Source organism: Leptidea sinapis, chromosome 22 (assembly GCF_905404315.1).
Source record: "Leptidea sinapis chromosome 22, ilLepSina1.1, whole genome shotgun sequence".
NCBI lineage: Eukaryota > Metazoa > Arthropoda > Insecta > Lepidoptera > Pieridae > Leptidea > Leptidea sinapis.
The window spans coordinates 1,674,447-1,689,865 of NC_066286.1; the positions used below are offsets into that span (position 1 = coordinate 1,674,447).

The 15,419-nt window shown below is 35.0% G+C and overlaps 1 protein-coding gene across 2 annotated transcripts; it reads left to right on the forward strand.

The window, feature by feature from the left end:
• The first annotated feature begins 7,524 nt into the window (after nt 1-7,524).
• LOC126971008 (eukaryotic translation initiation factor 2 subunit 1) lies at nt 7,525-14,534 on the forward strand. 2 transcript variants are annotated; one of them, XM_050817179.1, is made up of 7 exons: nt 7,525-7,658; nt 7,766-8,003; nt 8,429-8,657; nt 9,610-9,842; nt 10,534-10,649; nt 12,970-13,081; nt 14,395-14,534. In XM_050817179.1, the coding sequence occupies exons 2-7, from the start codon at nt 7,766-7,768 to the stop codon at nt 14,463-14,465; spliced, it is 999 nt and encodes a 332-aa protein (XP_050673136.1). In that variant the 5' UTR covers nt 7,525-7,658; the 3' UTR covers nt 14,466-14,534. The 2 variants fall into 2 exon arrangements, with proteins under 2 accessions (XP_050673136.1, XP_050673135.1); XM_050817178.1 differs by having other exon boundaries at nt 7,589-7,674.
• Nucleotides 14,535-15,419: the final 885 nt, after the last annotated feature.

The window sequence follows — 15,419 nt, forward strand, 5'->3', positions numbered from 1 at the left end:
TTAGTTTAATTTAGTCTAGTTTAGAGACAATTTTTTACAATATGCTCGAATTAATACTTCTTCTTAAAAAATACTTCACGAGTACAATAAATTAAACGATACTAATTAATAATAAAAATAATATTGACACACTTTTAAAGTTAAGTTAAGTTAAGCATATATAGCCTGTGTTATGGGTTACAAGACAATGATATATTTTGATACAATATACTTACTTAAACATACATAAAGTCATATAAACATACATAAATACATTTAAACATCCATGACTCGGAAACAAACATCCATATTCATCATATAAATGCTTACACCTACCGGGATTCGAATCCGGGACTTCTAGCTTAGTAGGTAGGATAGATAATTCAGAACTTGATATTTGGTAGTGAGCTGGTCAGGTTTAAAGAAAATGTTGTTCAACGCTTAGCTGGTACTCAATCTATATTAGTCAAATAAGTAGTTTTTATTTCTTTTTCGTCTCCATTATTTCAATTAATAAGTTAAATTTATAATTTGTACTCTCATTTCTTATTTTGTTTTTAATGTAGCGTGAGTATTAGTTCTATTTTTCAGAAGTTATTAGGGAGTCTTTTTTGTAATTTTTATGTTCACCATAATTGTCCTATACTTTAGAACTACTAATTGTAACATAAGATTAAGTAAATTGTATTGTAAATGATGTGGTGTGCCTTAATAAATAAATAAATATGCGAAACACGAGAATGGCTGCCGACAAACTTTGGCAGAATAATATATAAATATCGATAAGTAATTTTGTTTCTGAAATAAATGATTAAAAAAAACGTCAATTAAAAAAAACATAAATTTAATCGTCTTCCTTTTTTTTTTTTGTTCTACTTAAGGTGCTGGCTATATAAGCTTGTACCCCTTGCACGTCCTAGTAGTGGACAAAGAAACAAAAAATATCTACTCGTGGTCAACGGGGCCAGTTCGACATAAGTACGGCATCAAAAAAGTTCGATTTTTTTAATAAGACTCCCTTAGATTAAGGATTGGTTACCGCTGCGCTCCAACTAGATACCACACTACCTTAGAACATTAGCTTTTTTATTACGGCAACTATTAGATGTTTGTATGCGTGGCATTTTGACACTTAATGGCATGTTTAATTCGGCACTTTGCGACTACGCCTGCGGTATCTAGTTAGAGCGCAGCGGAGACAAATCCTTAATCTAAGAAGACCCCTTTACAAAAGCCGTATGCTATAATTATATGCTTTGTAATCAAAATGGGTAGGTAGACTCTTCTGAATTCCTCCACCATCTGACGACTTATGACTATTGGAAAACAAATGCGTGATCCATTCACCAACTTTATGCATGGAATCTTCGAGGATAAATTGTCTTATAGCAACGATGTAGGGGCAGTAAAGTCCTCTAATGGCGACCACGTACTGGAAGATGTAGTGTTGGTGGGCCACCCTGAAGATGGACCGAAGATCTGGTCAAGATCGCCGGAATAGGTTAGATGAGGGCAGAGCAGAACCAATCGTCGTGGTAATCTTTGGGGGAGGCTTTTGTCCAGCTGTGGACGTCTTCCGGCTGAATGACGGAGTTATCTTCTGTGAAGGCGAAACTTTGGATCACCAAATTTGTGTTCGGTATGTTACCAGTGCTACCAGGCTGCTTTGCACAGGATGCCGGCTAGATTATGGGTACCACAACGGCGCCTTTTTCTGCCGGTAAGCAGTAATGTGTAAGTATTATTGTGTTTTGGTCTGAAGGGCGCCGTAGCTGGTGTAATTACTGATGGGCAAATGAGACTTAACATCTTATGTCTCAAGGTGACGAGCGCAATTATAGTGCCGCTCGGAATTTTTGGGTTTTTCAAGAATCCTGAGCGGCACTGCATTGTAATGGGTAGGGCGTATGAATTATCATCAGCTGAAAGTCAGGTACGCTTTATCACAGCGTAATGTTTTGTGTACTTTATTACACATTATTCCTTAGCTGTGATTAAACAATTCTCCTATTTCCTAACTGCATTCAGTTGTTTTGATATTTAAAAATCGAACAGATTCAATATTAAACAGTTCTAAATTCCAAATTGGTAGTAAATATGTAGAATGTGTAATGTGTAAAAAACGACAGAAATTAAAAGACATGCCATCCACTGTCGACAACAAACAAACGCTGCTATTGCATTTGATCTTAGATGTTTTATACGTCTAGATAGACTATGACAGCTGTGAAAACATCAAAAAAAATAAGTTTAATACTCACCTCTATTTTCAGCAATTCACGCACACTAACACAAAGTGTGTAAGACGTAGCTTGTCACACACACTAAACTACTATTCCTGGCCTGTTTTTATCAGTTGTCTCTATCTAGCTGTCACGCATCTAAAAATACATTCCATTTCTCATACTAACTTAGTTATAAAGTCCGCATTTCACATAAATCATTCATCGATTTCCACTTATTTCAATAAAAATAATATTCCAACATATTTACGATAAACCATGGTTGCCAGTTAAAAAATTAATATTCCTGGCCTGTTTTTGTCGGTTGTCTAACAGCAAGAGTCGTATAAATTATTTAAGCATTTTATTATTAAACCCGACGACAGACGATGTTCGGTCAAAAGATTAAAAATCTAAGTATTCGCGAATAATGTAGTTATCTTTAGTGCTAATTCCGCCAATATTTGTTTTTAAACAATTCGACACGTGTTTCGCCTCTACACGAGGCATCCTCAGGACGTGTTTTCTGGCCAATACTGTAATAATACTATAATGTAGTCATCGCAAATACGTAACTAATCAAGTAAATGAGTTAAAAATGAAACAAAAACTCTCTAAATGTTTTTATTATATATTGTAAAAAGTAATCAAATGTTAATGATTAATTTCGTATTCGTGTAAACTGCTTTTACATTACCGCTTTATTACGAATTAATTGAAGTATTAAAATGGAAATAGTATGTTATCCTTGAGAGGTAGACATATGCTATCTCGACTTTTCTGTAGACCTGTATAAGATACACAATTCCTCTATACATTATTGTGTTATATCTCCAAGGGTTTAGACCGCGTTTTCGTTGAAAGCTCCCAGACGGCAATTTTTTTGACACGACAACTACAACAAATTTCGTTAATGTATACAAAAACTTATCAAATTATATACTGAAACCTTCCACGAGAACCACATTGGTGAAAACAGCGTGAAAATCGGAGTTGTACTTTGAGAATATCGCAAACAGACATACAGACAGACGTGGCGGTGGACTTTGTTTTACAATATTATGTTATGACAGTTGGAATTCACGGACGAACTTTATTTGTACGTTCTAATAGAATTAGATCAGCTAGCTATTTTCGAGTACCTTCATGCTGTGTGGTAAAGAAAGGCTGATGTATCACTAAAACTATGTACAATTATTAAACACAAACTATATGAGCTTAATTATCAGCTGTCTTTATTATAATTAATCACACACAGCACACGGGGCAATGAACCGTCATTCACAAAATATCCCTACGTTTAATGTTCCATTTAAAGGATTAAAACGCGTGTAATTGTAACTGTTATTACTTTAGATTTTTGCGTAAAAGTTACATTTTTGTTTTAATTAACCCAACGTTTCAAGAAATTTTCAGAGCTCGTTTTGAGATCAATTACAATTACGCGCGTTTTAATCCTCTAGAAGTGTATTATTTAAATGTGTCACTCGCGTCAATCAAAGAAAAAAAAATGCGTGTGTACAAAGTACACATGTCTGTAGTGAAACCTGCATTATGCATGAACCTCTAAACTGCATATGAAGTCTTACTACATGTTGCTAGGATGACACATGATTTCAACCGCTATGAAAGACATTACTAACACCGCTACCATATATATGTTCTCCTGGTGTCTATGCAGTTATAAGTCGTGCGTATGACATATGAATATATTAAGGTATACCTACTCACGTCATACTTACATAAAAATAAAATAGTGTGCATATTTCTGTCTCATTCTTTGCCGGCTTCATCCTACACATTTTTGTATTTGTGTCTCTTACCTGTCGTTTTTTCCGTTGCATCCGGTTTGAAATCACAACTTTTCTAAAGAAGTTTCATTCAATAATATGTCCCTACTGCCGTAAAACAAGACGTTTTGAATATAACTAGCGTATAGGCATTATAATTTAAGTAGTATTATATTTAGAATTTGTAAACTGAAGTTTCTGATCACTATTGTAAGTGTTGTATTATAGTACCTACGTTTAAATCATTGTTGTTGGTAGCAAATTATTTTCGTTTTATCATAACGCAAGGTAACTGACCCAGCAGACGTTTTCCATATAAATTAAGTACCTACTCCGCGCCCGCTCATTGTATGAATTGTAATATGTAATGAAATGTCATTGACTGAATTACCTACTTGTATTACGAATATACCTACAGGTAGTATTTCTAAAAAGTGGTATATCTTCCGGATAAGTAATCACCAACAATAATATAATAAAATTTTCTCCAAATCTCGCTGCATCTTATCATAAAAGTTTAATTCCGTTTAATTAAAAAGTTCAGTTTTTTCCGAAGGAAAAAGCCGGTTATCCATTTATTAGTATTGATTTTGATAAAATTAAAGAGAAATTACATTCCAAGCACCTAGTAATATGAAGGTAGCCCTTAGTAATATGAAGTTAGCACCTACTAATATGAAGGTTTTTTTTTTTCTTCTTCTTTTGGCAATAGAATATGAAGGATAAAGGGCGAAACTTACTTGTTTTTTTTTAAATTTATTAAAGCAGATAAAGGTTTAGTACGAGTGGGTATTCATACTAAACCTATATCTGTTTCTTTACAAAAACACAATAGGTAGGTAATCAAGTTAGTCATTTTTTATTAGGTCTATTACCAGTGGGAGGCCGTTTGCACAGCGGCCCGATTCACGTAATTTTACATGAGCGATATCGCAGCGACTTCTGTCGTTCACCTACGATTCGTATTCACGTGATTTAAATCGCACGTTCGAGAAACGATCCTATCCAAAAAATTTTGGATCGTTAGAATATACGTGAATCGGCCTACAGGATGCCGGCTAGAATATGGGTAGGTACTACAACGGCGCCTTTTTCTGCCGTGAAGCAGTAATGTGTAAGCATTATTGTGTTTTGGTCTGAAGGGAGCCGTAGCTAGTGAAATGACTGGTCAAATGAGACTTAACAACTTATTTTAGTGTTATGTGTAGTTCCGCTCAGAATTTTCGGGTTTTTCCAGAATCCTGAGCGGCACTACATTGTAATAGGCAGGGCGTATCAATTACCATCAGCTGAACGGCCTGCTCGTCTCTACCTAACCATATCTAAAATAAAATGAAGTTCTTATGCCAAAGATTAGCTAAGTGGTCATTGCATTGATCTATATATAGGTTTCAATATTAATGCACCCAGCATTCCGTCCGCTGCCTTAAAATTATTATTTATTTGCTTCTCAAATTATAGATGCGTAAGAAGTAGCGTCAGTGACATGATTGGTATCTTTTTCTAAGAATCTAATGAAACAACTACACTTGCATTAGTAATATCACAGTGTATCAATTAACAACACATTCTTGTGTTTTAATGATGTCATGTGTGACAAGTTCAAGAAAATGATTTATTACATACGTTCCAGTTAATACTAGTGAATATAGGTTTCCATGTTAGGATTAGTGGCTGATTATCAAAACAGACTAATTACATTTTTGGAACTAAAATTTATGAACCCACGAGAACTAGGGTTCCGTCCGAGCGCTCTTGCAACTGACCCAACCGTTAAAAGGAATAAAATGCATTTATTTTCTCGGAACTGGTTCCTTTAGAATTCTCTTTGATGTCATTTCTAATATACTTCCATAATCTACCTTCTATAATCTACTACTACCGATCTGAGAGATAAGAAGCGGCGCAAGAAACTCTCCCAACATTAAAAAAAATATATTCACCGTTCAAGTGACACATGGTTCGTAAGTCTTCGTATGTCTTCTACAACTCTCAGATTGTGGCTTCATCTTCAGAATCTACTTTACAGTTGATAACCTGCTCAACCCCAATAATTGCATATTAGGAAATTGACTTGAGATGTCGCTCTTTCAAACCTAAACAAGTAGTTATTTTAAAGTGATATCCCTCACTTTGGGATTTAAAATTAAATTTGTTACCAAAATCTCATTCAAATTCAATTTTTTTTTTTTTTAAATAGGATGTGACATCACTTATTGAAAGTCAAAAACTACCACCACCCATTCCGAAACGAATGCCTCAGACCTGAGAAAAATGGGCTCAACAAACTCAGCGGGAAAATATTATGTTTACAAAGTAATATTGTACAGTTCAACTTATTAATTAATAGCCTGAGGGTGGTCGCTCCATTCCCAATCTGTGGTATCATTAAGAAAGTCATTTATGTTATAATAACCTTTACCATATAGTAAACGTTTTTTAACAATCCTTTTGAATAACGTAATACTTTTGTTTTGAACATTTTCTGGGATCTCGTTGTATAAGCATATACATCGCCCCACAAAAGACTTACTAACTCTACTTAGCCGAGTAGCAGGCATCATCAATTAATCCCAGGAGTGTGTGATATCACTTTAACTTTATTACAATTTAAAACAATTTGTGTAAAACGGACTAATTTCCAACATTCTCAGGATCTCAGAGAAGGAGTACCTACCTATTGGACCATTAATTGTGAAATCGAATATGGTCGCCGCGCAAAATTATAATAGCATCAATAAGCATATCGTTCTCTTTGTTGCAAAGAACAAGTTTGGGATAATTCTTGAAATCCAATATGCCCATCGCGCAAATTGATGATATCATCAAATATGAATATCGTTTCCAAGGTTCCCAGGGTATTGAAAACGAAATTGGGATCATTTTTAAATCCAATATGGCCTGGTATGTGTTAGGTGTACACGCTGTAGCGTCGCTTTGCTAAGTGTAAGTGTAATCCATCAACAACATCATAGTGCAATACAAAGATGCGTATCGTAACCTGACGAAGTTACCTCGGTTCTTCATTGTGTCGGACATGCTTGGCTGGGACAGAGTGCTGGATATCTTTGCGATCATGAGATCGCGTATCGCAACACTTTGTCTTTTGCCGGTTGTGAGAATCCAAAAATGAGATCCTGAGCACACTGGGTGTCTGGATTGCTCAATTCTAAAACATTGGCGTTCGGTTCTCAAGTATAATTATTATTCTCTCATTATGTGGCTCCATCTACAGGATCTACTTTACAGTTGATAATCCGCTCAAACCCAATAATTGCATATTAAGTAATTGACTTAAGATGTCGATTTTTCAAACCTAAACAATTTGTTGTTTTTAAAGTGATATCTCTCACTTCTGGGATTAACTATACAAATTAAAGTAACCGAAATTTATGAACGATGTGGGACTTGGACCCATGACCTCTCCTGTTCCTTCCGAGCTCTCTAACTGAGCCAACCGTTCGAGTGACGCATGGTTCATAAATCGTAAATTCTCACACCCCGTTTTACACTTTTTCTCTCTAATGATTATCTGTAGGACAAATGACACATGTTACAAATTACAGTTGCCAAATGTCAAATCATAAGCTATCAACGTGAACAACACGGTTTCATCAGAATTTATTTTATAGTAATACAAAAAATATAATAAAGGAATCTGTAAAAGGTTAATTATTAAAGCTGTAAATTTCAATCTCTTACATGGAAAATAAATGCTATACCTGCGTGTGCTAATATTAAGTGATAAAAGGTTATAATTCTGAAAATTTTCAGATGCCTCTTTCGTGTAGGTTTTACCAGGAAAAATATCCTGAAGTGGAGGATGTAGTTATGGTAAATGTGCGCTCAATAGCTGAAATGGGCGCGTATGTACATTTATTGGAGTATAACAATATAGAGGGCATGATTCTGCTCTCCGAATTGTCGAGGCGTCGTATCAGATCAATCAACAAACTCATCAGAGTGGGTAAAACTGAACCAGTGGTTGTCATAAGAGTTGACAAAGAGAAAGGTAAATATTTAATTTATTATTGGTACCAATTAAAACGTTCATACTTACATCTACACCTATTTCCCACTTAAGGGTCTCTGTTTACCATGGTCCTTACATTCTTTACTAAAAAGCCATTCAACTGTACACTAGAATAGATCCATTCATACAAGCTCGCCTATTCTTCAGCTTCTTGACCTGCCAGATATTAACCATGTAATTTCTAATTCTTATTTCACAAACACATTTTGTGTGGTTTAAACACTTCTAAACCACACTTGCTTTATTATAAATATGTCTTATCAATCTACTTTCATCCATCCCCTATCTCAAATACCCATCTTTATTTTATTAGCAAATTCTTTAAATTAGGGAGTAATTTCATGAGTAATAAGTGTTTGGTGTAGTATTATGAAGATACTTGATGACTTTACAAACAATTCCAGGTTACATAGACTTGTCAAAACGTCGGGTCTCTGCCGAAGACATAGATAAATGCACAGAGAGGTATGCTAAAGCCAAGGCAGTCAACTCAATCCTTAGGCATGTTGCGGAACTATTACATTACGAGAACTCAGAACAATTAGAGGAACTGTACAAAAGAACTGCATGGCTGTTTGAAGAAAAATATAAAAAGAAGGCCTCAGCTTATGATTTCTTCAAGCAAGCTGCTGTGTAAGTTTTACTTTTGGTTTATATCCTTGTAATATTAAATTAAATTCAGTACTTACTTGATCTTTGTTCAGATCGATACATGATATATTCAGACATCACCTGTATCAGATTTCAGTTTTATTTTCTTTGAATTTATTTATACATTTATACAAACTAGGCTTGCACATAATAGCTCATGACTGGGGGCGGTCAATTTAGTTATCTGACCTTTCCTGGTATTATACTAAAGAACTATGAACTACAGTGAAGTCCCTAAATGCAAACAAAAACATTATAGTAGCACAGAATATTTTGTATATTGAGCCTGCGCAAGATAATAATAGTAAGCAATGTCGTTTGTGAAGTACATAACAGTATTGGAATTCAAAAAAGGATCCATAGCTCAGATCACTAATATATAGCATCCATCAGATCCATTATGAACTAACAAACTAAGGAGCGAGGGATCTGGGGATGAGTTCGTGTAGTTTTTCTGTGGGAGTGCTGTTTCTAACTAATTCATTCGAGAACTACACAAGACTAATACAATCGCGATTCTAATGTAATCTAGCTTATCTGTGAACAGTACTAATGGAGGATATTTAGATTAGAGATCAAATAAAAATCGCTTTTCTCAAAATCAATATTGAATGTAGTATTTTTTTGTAGAACTGGGTCCTTTTAAAACTAGCCTAATAAATAGTATTTGTTAATGAGATGTCCTGGAGTGTGAGATCATAACAAAGTAAAATTTACATAATGGGAAAGTTATACATTTTATGACTTGAGAAAGGTTAAAGAAATCAACGGAGATGCTTATGACCAATCAGGATAGAAATGCAATATATTCCCTAATATTCCTTAGACGTTTTTCCTTGACCTCAGCTTTATTTACCGTATTTGTCTGGACAACTATACTGATGTCAAACCCTCAGTGCCCATAGTGTCATTTATTTGTTAATGCAAATTTCAGAGATCCCTCAGTTCTCAATGAGTGTGGTTTAGATGAACAAACAAAAGAAGTGCTACTTGCAAACATCAAACGGAAACTGACATCTCAGGCTGTCAAAATAAGGGCCGATATCGAGTGTGCCTGCTATGGTTATGAAGGGATTGATGCAGTCAAAGCTGCGTTAAAGACTGGACTGTCATTATCAACTGTTGAGATGCCAATCAAGATAAATCTGATAGCTCCTCCATTATATGGTATGTTTAATTTGTAACTTTCACCGCTAGCCTGAGCCTTTTTTTATACAATTTTATCATGCAATCAGTCGAGAGACTGTGACAGATGTGTTCTGAGATTAATGGCAATCAGAGTAAATTCCTCATCAGGAATTTCATATTTAATCATGGTGGTCTAGTATATGCCGTCTTTTCAGTCTGCACATTGCATTGAAAAGTTAATTGCACAACAAGTTGGTTTTGGTGTGTCAGTTTGAGTTTGTATTTAATTTTGGTGTTCCATGTTTATTTTTATATATATTTAATAATAGGTTTAGTTTAGTATATTATGTATTTTTTGTGTGCAATAAGATGTCAGACAATAATAGAATCAAGAAAATTAGATGGAAAAAAGTTATAATTTAAAGAAGAATATATAGTAATAGTTGTCATTCTCCAATAAGATGGACCAACCAAATTAATGACTTGTCATCCAAATTCTTCATGGTTGTAAGATACATGCTGGACAGAATCTGCAGATCATCCGCTCCAGATGTTGGCCACAATCCTTAGACGTGAGAGACCGACCCCAGATAGAGATATCTAGCAACAATAATGAATAGCATTACCACACTATTGGACTTGGTGGTAGAAAAGGTGCTTCTGTGGTACTGATTTAGCATGCATCCTAATATCTCAAAATCATACAATCCTAAAATATATTGATTTCCAGTAATGACAACATCAACTCCAGAGAAGACAGACGGGCTCAAAGCATTACAAGATGCAATTGATAAAATTAAGGAAACAATAACAGAAGCCGGTGGCGTTTTCAATGTTCAGATGGCAGTAAGTTAATTATATATAATATAGCCAAAAGTAAATGTTATTTTTTTTTTAATATTTCATTTTTTTCTGACACTAAGGGATGAGCGAGCAACACGTTCAGCTGATGGTAATTTATACGCCCCGCCCTTTACAAAGCAGTGCTGCTTTGGATTCTTGAAAATTCCAAAAAATCTGAGTGACACTACAATTATTGCATTTGTCTGCTTGAGACATAAGATGTTATGTAGATAAAGTCTGATTTGCCCAGTAATTTCACTATTTATGGGGCCCTTCAGACTGAAACAAAACTGTTTTATGTCCACCTTTAGTGTAACTGTTCTAGTAGCAATAAGAATAAATTATTAAAAGGCATAAAAGGCATTTAATTTCTCAAAATTCATTCCTTTAGAATTCTTTTTGATGTCTTTTCTTATACCCATACTCGATACTACTACCGCTTCGGAAACAAATGGCGCTCTGAGAGAGAAGAAGCGGCGCAAGAAACTCTCCCAGCATTCTTTTTTTGCGCTCTTTTCAATAAAAATAAACAATATTGTACAGTCATTTCTATTGCTATGAAATAATCACAATCTAGTCCCAGGCTATCCGATCATTTAGATACTCAGCAGTGGAGTAATAGGTTTTACGACAGAGCCATTTTTTTATAAAACATTTAAATTGATTTATAGATAATGCCTGAACAGTGCCGGGAGTGCCTTTATTATAGAAGTGTATACATTTACCCTTAAAGCTATTATGTATCTTATGAAGCCTACTAGAATTAGTTACAAGCAATCCGTTATTTCTAGTGCTATAATAATGAAAATCACTATTAAGAGCAAAAAGGTGACGATTTTTTGTGAACGTATATTAAATTTTCATAAATGTTCTGACAATGAACAGTCATAATATTTATTTCTTTAAATTTTTCTTTGAGAGACTGTCTATAACCAAGCTGATATATAGCACGAACAGCTCTCTTTTGCAGAGCAAACACTATATCAATGTCAGCAGCATGACCCCATAGTAATATACCAGATATGTCATGATGCTGTGAAAATAACTGAAGTACACTAATCTAGTGGTCGCAACATTCGTGTACTCTCTCATCTTTCTAACTGCATATGCCGCAGAGCTGAGTCTGTCTGCTAGATGGGCAATATGTGGACCCCACTGAAGACCACACGTATCTAACGTGATACCAAAGAACACCGTAGTGTCCACAAGTTCCAATCTCTGGTCATTTATAAGTACGTTGGTTTGTACCTCCGCTGTGTTTGGTGTAATGAACCGTAAACTCTTTGTTGTTTTACTGCTTAAGTGCAGATTATTTGTCTCAAACCAACGCACTATGAGAGTGCACTGTTTATCTCGTCATCAATATCTGCATGTCGCTTCACTTTAAAAATAAGTGAAGTTTCATCAGCAAACAATACAATCTCATCGCTATCATCTACCACAAACGGTAGATCGTTAATATATATAAGAAACAAGAAAGGACCGAGAATAGAACCCTGTGGAACACCTATTCCCACAGGTTTACATGAAGACTGTTTGCCATTTACATCGACTATCTGAACTCTTTTTAACAGATTTAGGGCTCTATTTTTCACTCCATAATGCTTTAGTTTTAGGAGTAAAGTTTCATGACGCAGTCAAGTGCTTTGGACAAATCACAAAAAATGCCCAAAGCATCCTGTGACTCTTCCCAGGCGTTAAAGATGTGCTCAATGAGTCTAGTACCCGCATTAATTGTTGATAAGCCCCTAGTGAAATCAAATTGATTTTTGTTCATTACTTTACAAAAATGCATTTGTAGCTGTTGAAGCAAAAGTTTTTCAAAAATTTTACTAAAAACAGGCAGCACTGAAATAGGTTTGAAATTAGCAGGGTCAAAAGAACTGCCCGATTTAAACAAAGGTATAACTTTGCTGTATTTTATGAGGTCAGGGAACACACCCTCATCTATGCATTCATTAAATATTATTGCTAATTCATGTGATATAATGTCAAGTATGTATTTTACATTATTATTCGAATGGCCCCACAGGTCTTTTGTATTTTTTAGGTTAATTAATTTGAAGATTTTTATTATATCGCTGTACCTGTAACATACTTAAATTTCAAATCAGTGGAAGATACTGGTTCGAGTATTGGGTATTATTAGTAAAACATTCTACTTTACCACAGCATAATATATTCCCCCATTACTGGTAGTACATATTATTTTGATAAAGGTATCCCTTTTGATCTTATCACCACCTAGCCATCATTAACAGAAATGACCAATGTTTGAATTTAGCAAATAGTATGAGATTTCATAGAAGTTATCATGTTTCAGCCTAAAGTTGTGACAGCCACAGACGAGGCAGAACTGGCTCGGCAGATGGAGAGGGCTGAAGCAGAGAATGCAGAGGTGGCTGGTGACTCCGCAGAAGAAGATGAGGATCAGGGTATGCCAACTTACTGAACATGAGTTTTCTTCTAATCTAATTTAAAAACCTGATATAAATAAACAACAGCCTCTGGTATCATAACATGAAGAGAAGGTTTTTTTTCTTGCTGTCATATTAACCTTGAAACACTACTAAAGGAACATCGGATGTTGAAAAAATATAATTCTGCTAAATTTACTTCATTCATTTCAAAAGCCCAATCACTGGGCATCAATACACCACACTTATGTCTAGCTCGAAATCATTATGAATATTTAATCGCGGGAAAAAGTAAAGGAATATTCATGGAATATCCCTTTAGTTCGAGTCTTTTTCACCCTGGGCCCATAAATATCATATTATTTAAATTTAAACAAAATAGTCAAATTAAGAAATTAAGGGCATTTAGTGAATATTGCATAATATTTAGATTTTAGATGAATGTCCTTTTGTGTTATTTGGTAGAGTTCTTGTGACAGACTTCGTCATGCTCGCTTGAATGCAACTGCTTGTGATGGCGACGTGGGGCGGGTTCATCCCTTCCCTAAAATATGATCGAGGGAGGCGATGGTTTGTCCATGTGGTATGCTCGTGAAGTACAAGTTTGTCGTGGTCGCTACGTGTGGTGAAGCAAGGTGGATGAATCTGTAAATGTTGATTTTCAAATCGTGGCAATTCGTTTTTTGCCACTATTTCTCGTTAAAGCTCAACCTTTTCCGAAGCGGTGGTAAATGTAAAAATGACATTCAAAAGAGTCATTTCCTTTACCTTTTTGACCAAATAGATCATCCATGTTACATGCGGGTATTTAGCCCTTAAAAAATTTCAATTTACTGCGTACAGAATTATTGTGAAATGTGTATGTATTTCTTAGATTTGATAGGCTTAAAATTGTTAATAAAACGTGACGTTCTTTAGTATGTAAATTCGAATCTCGTCAAACCTCCGAAGCAAAGTTGATCTGACAGTTGTCAAAATGTATTTATTATATCTGACAGCTGTCATTTTTCAATTTGTTAGAATTAACATCAATTTGTTAATTCTAACAAATTGAAAAATGATAAAAAATATAAATAAATGTCTGTTTATTTAAACAGACAGTTATTTATATTTTTTGACAGATATTATGTTGTAAACACAACAATGTATCAAGGCTATTGTGGTAAAATTGAGAAACAAAATTATTTATAAATTATTGCTTTTGTGCCAAAAATACGTTGAACGCCTGTTTTATTCTATTAAAAAATATATTTCAAACTAAAAAAACAGACATGTTTTAGGAATGAAAATTATTTGGCAGCAATTTTATATAGCCACATATTTTTTTAAAGGTATGGGTGATGCGGGTGCAGATGATGAGCCGCAACAAAATGGAGCTTCAGATGATGAAGATGATAACTGATCTAGTTGTTACATTATAAACTGTATACATTGTAATACATATTAAAAATACTACAATTTTCTACCACAATATTATTTTCTTTTCCCATATCCTATCTAATATTATGAATTTTAGTTTTGTTTGTGTAATAAATTATTATTATTAATAATAAATAATTCATGCAAATTTTCAGATTACAATGAATTTTTTTATTCGCGCCGCGTAAACAAGATTTATACGAACCAGTCACCGACATAGCCAAAATGAATTGCAAAACTAAAGTGGCAGTGGGCAGGGCATATAGTTCGACGGTCAGATGACCGGTAGAGCAGAAAAGTCTTCGAATAGCGACCACGTAACGCAAGACGTAGTGTTGGTAGGCCCCCCACAAGATACGTTGGATGAGGGCAGCGCTAGACCGATTATCGTAGAGATCTTTGGTGGAGGCCTTTGTCCAGTAGTGGACGTCTTCCGGCTGATAATGATGATGATGAAACAAGACAGTAGGGCGTACAAACGTCTGCACATGGTACATACGATGTAAAATTTAATAAGACTAAAACAATAATTTATCATTGATATATAATAGTCTTCTATTATAATTAATTATTATTGAAGCTTTGTTTCAAGAGCAACAGAACCAGTGCTCTGGTTCTCCGACAATTCGAGCTGCTCTACGTTGCACGCGGGCAAGTGGATCGAGCTGGGGTGCGCCAGCAGATGACAGCAATACTCCATGTGTGGCCGGACCTGCGCTTTGTAGAGCGCTAGTATGTGGGCCGGCTTGAAGTATTGCCGTGCTCTAATGACGCCCAGCTTCTTCGAAGCCAATTTGCCTTTGCCCTCCAAATGGCCCCGGAATTGGCAATCGCTCGAGATTTTGAGACCCAGTATTCCGATACTAGGCGAGGCTAAAAATAAAAAAACGGATAAATTGCTAATGAATTTATGAATATGAAATTTCGTATTATTGTT

Bases quoted from the DNA above. Each gene is read 5' to 3' on its own strand.
- LOC126971008 (XM_050817179.1), top strand. From the start codon at position 7,766: ATGCCTCTTTCGTGTAGGTTTTACCAGGAAAAATATCCTGAAGTGGAG. The intron at 8,658-9,609 runs GTAAGTTTTACT...TGCAAATTTCAG, and splicing joins TTCTTCAAGCAAGCTGCTGT to AGATCCCTCAGTTCTCAATG. The intron at 9,843-10,533 runs GTATGTTTAATT...ATTGATTTCCAG, and splicing joins GATAGCTCCTCCATTATATG to TAATGACAACATCAACTCCA.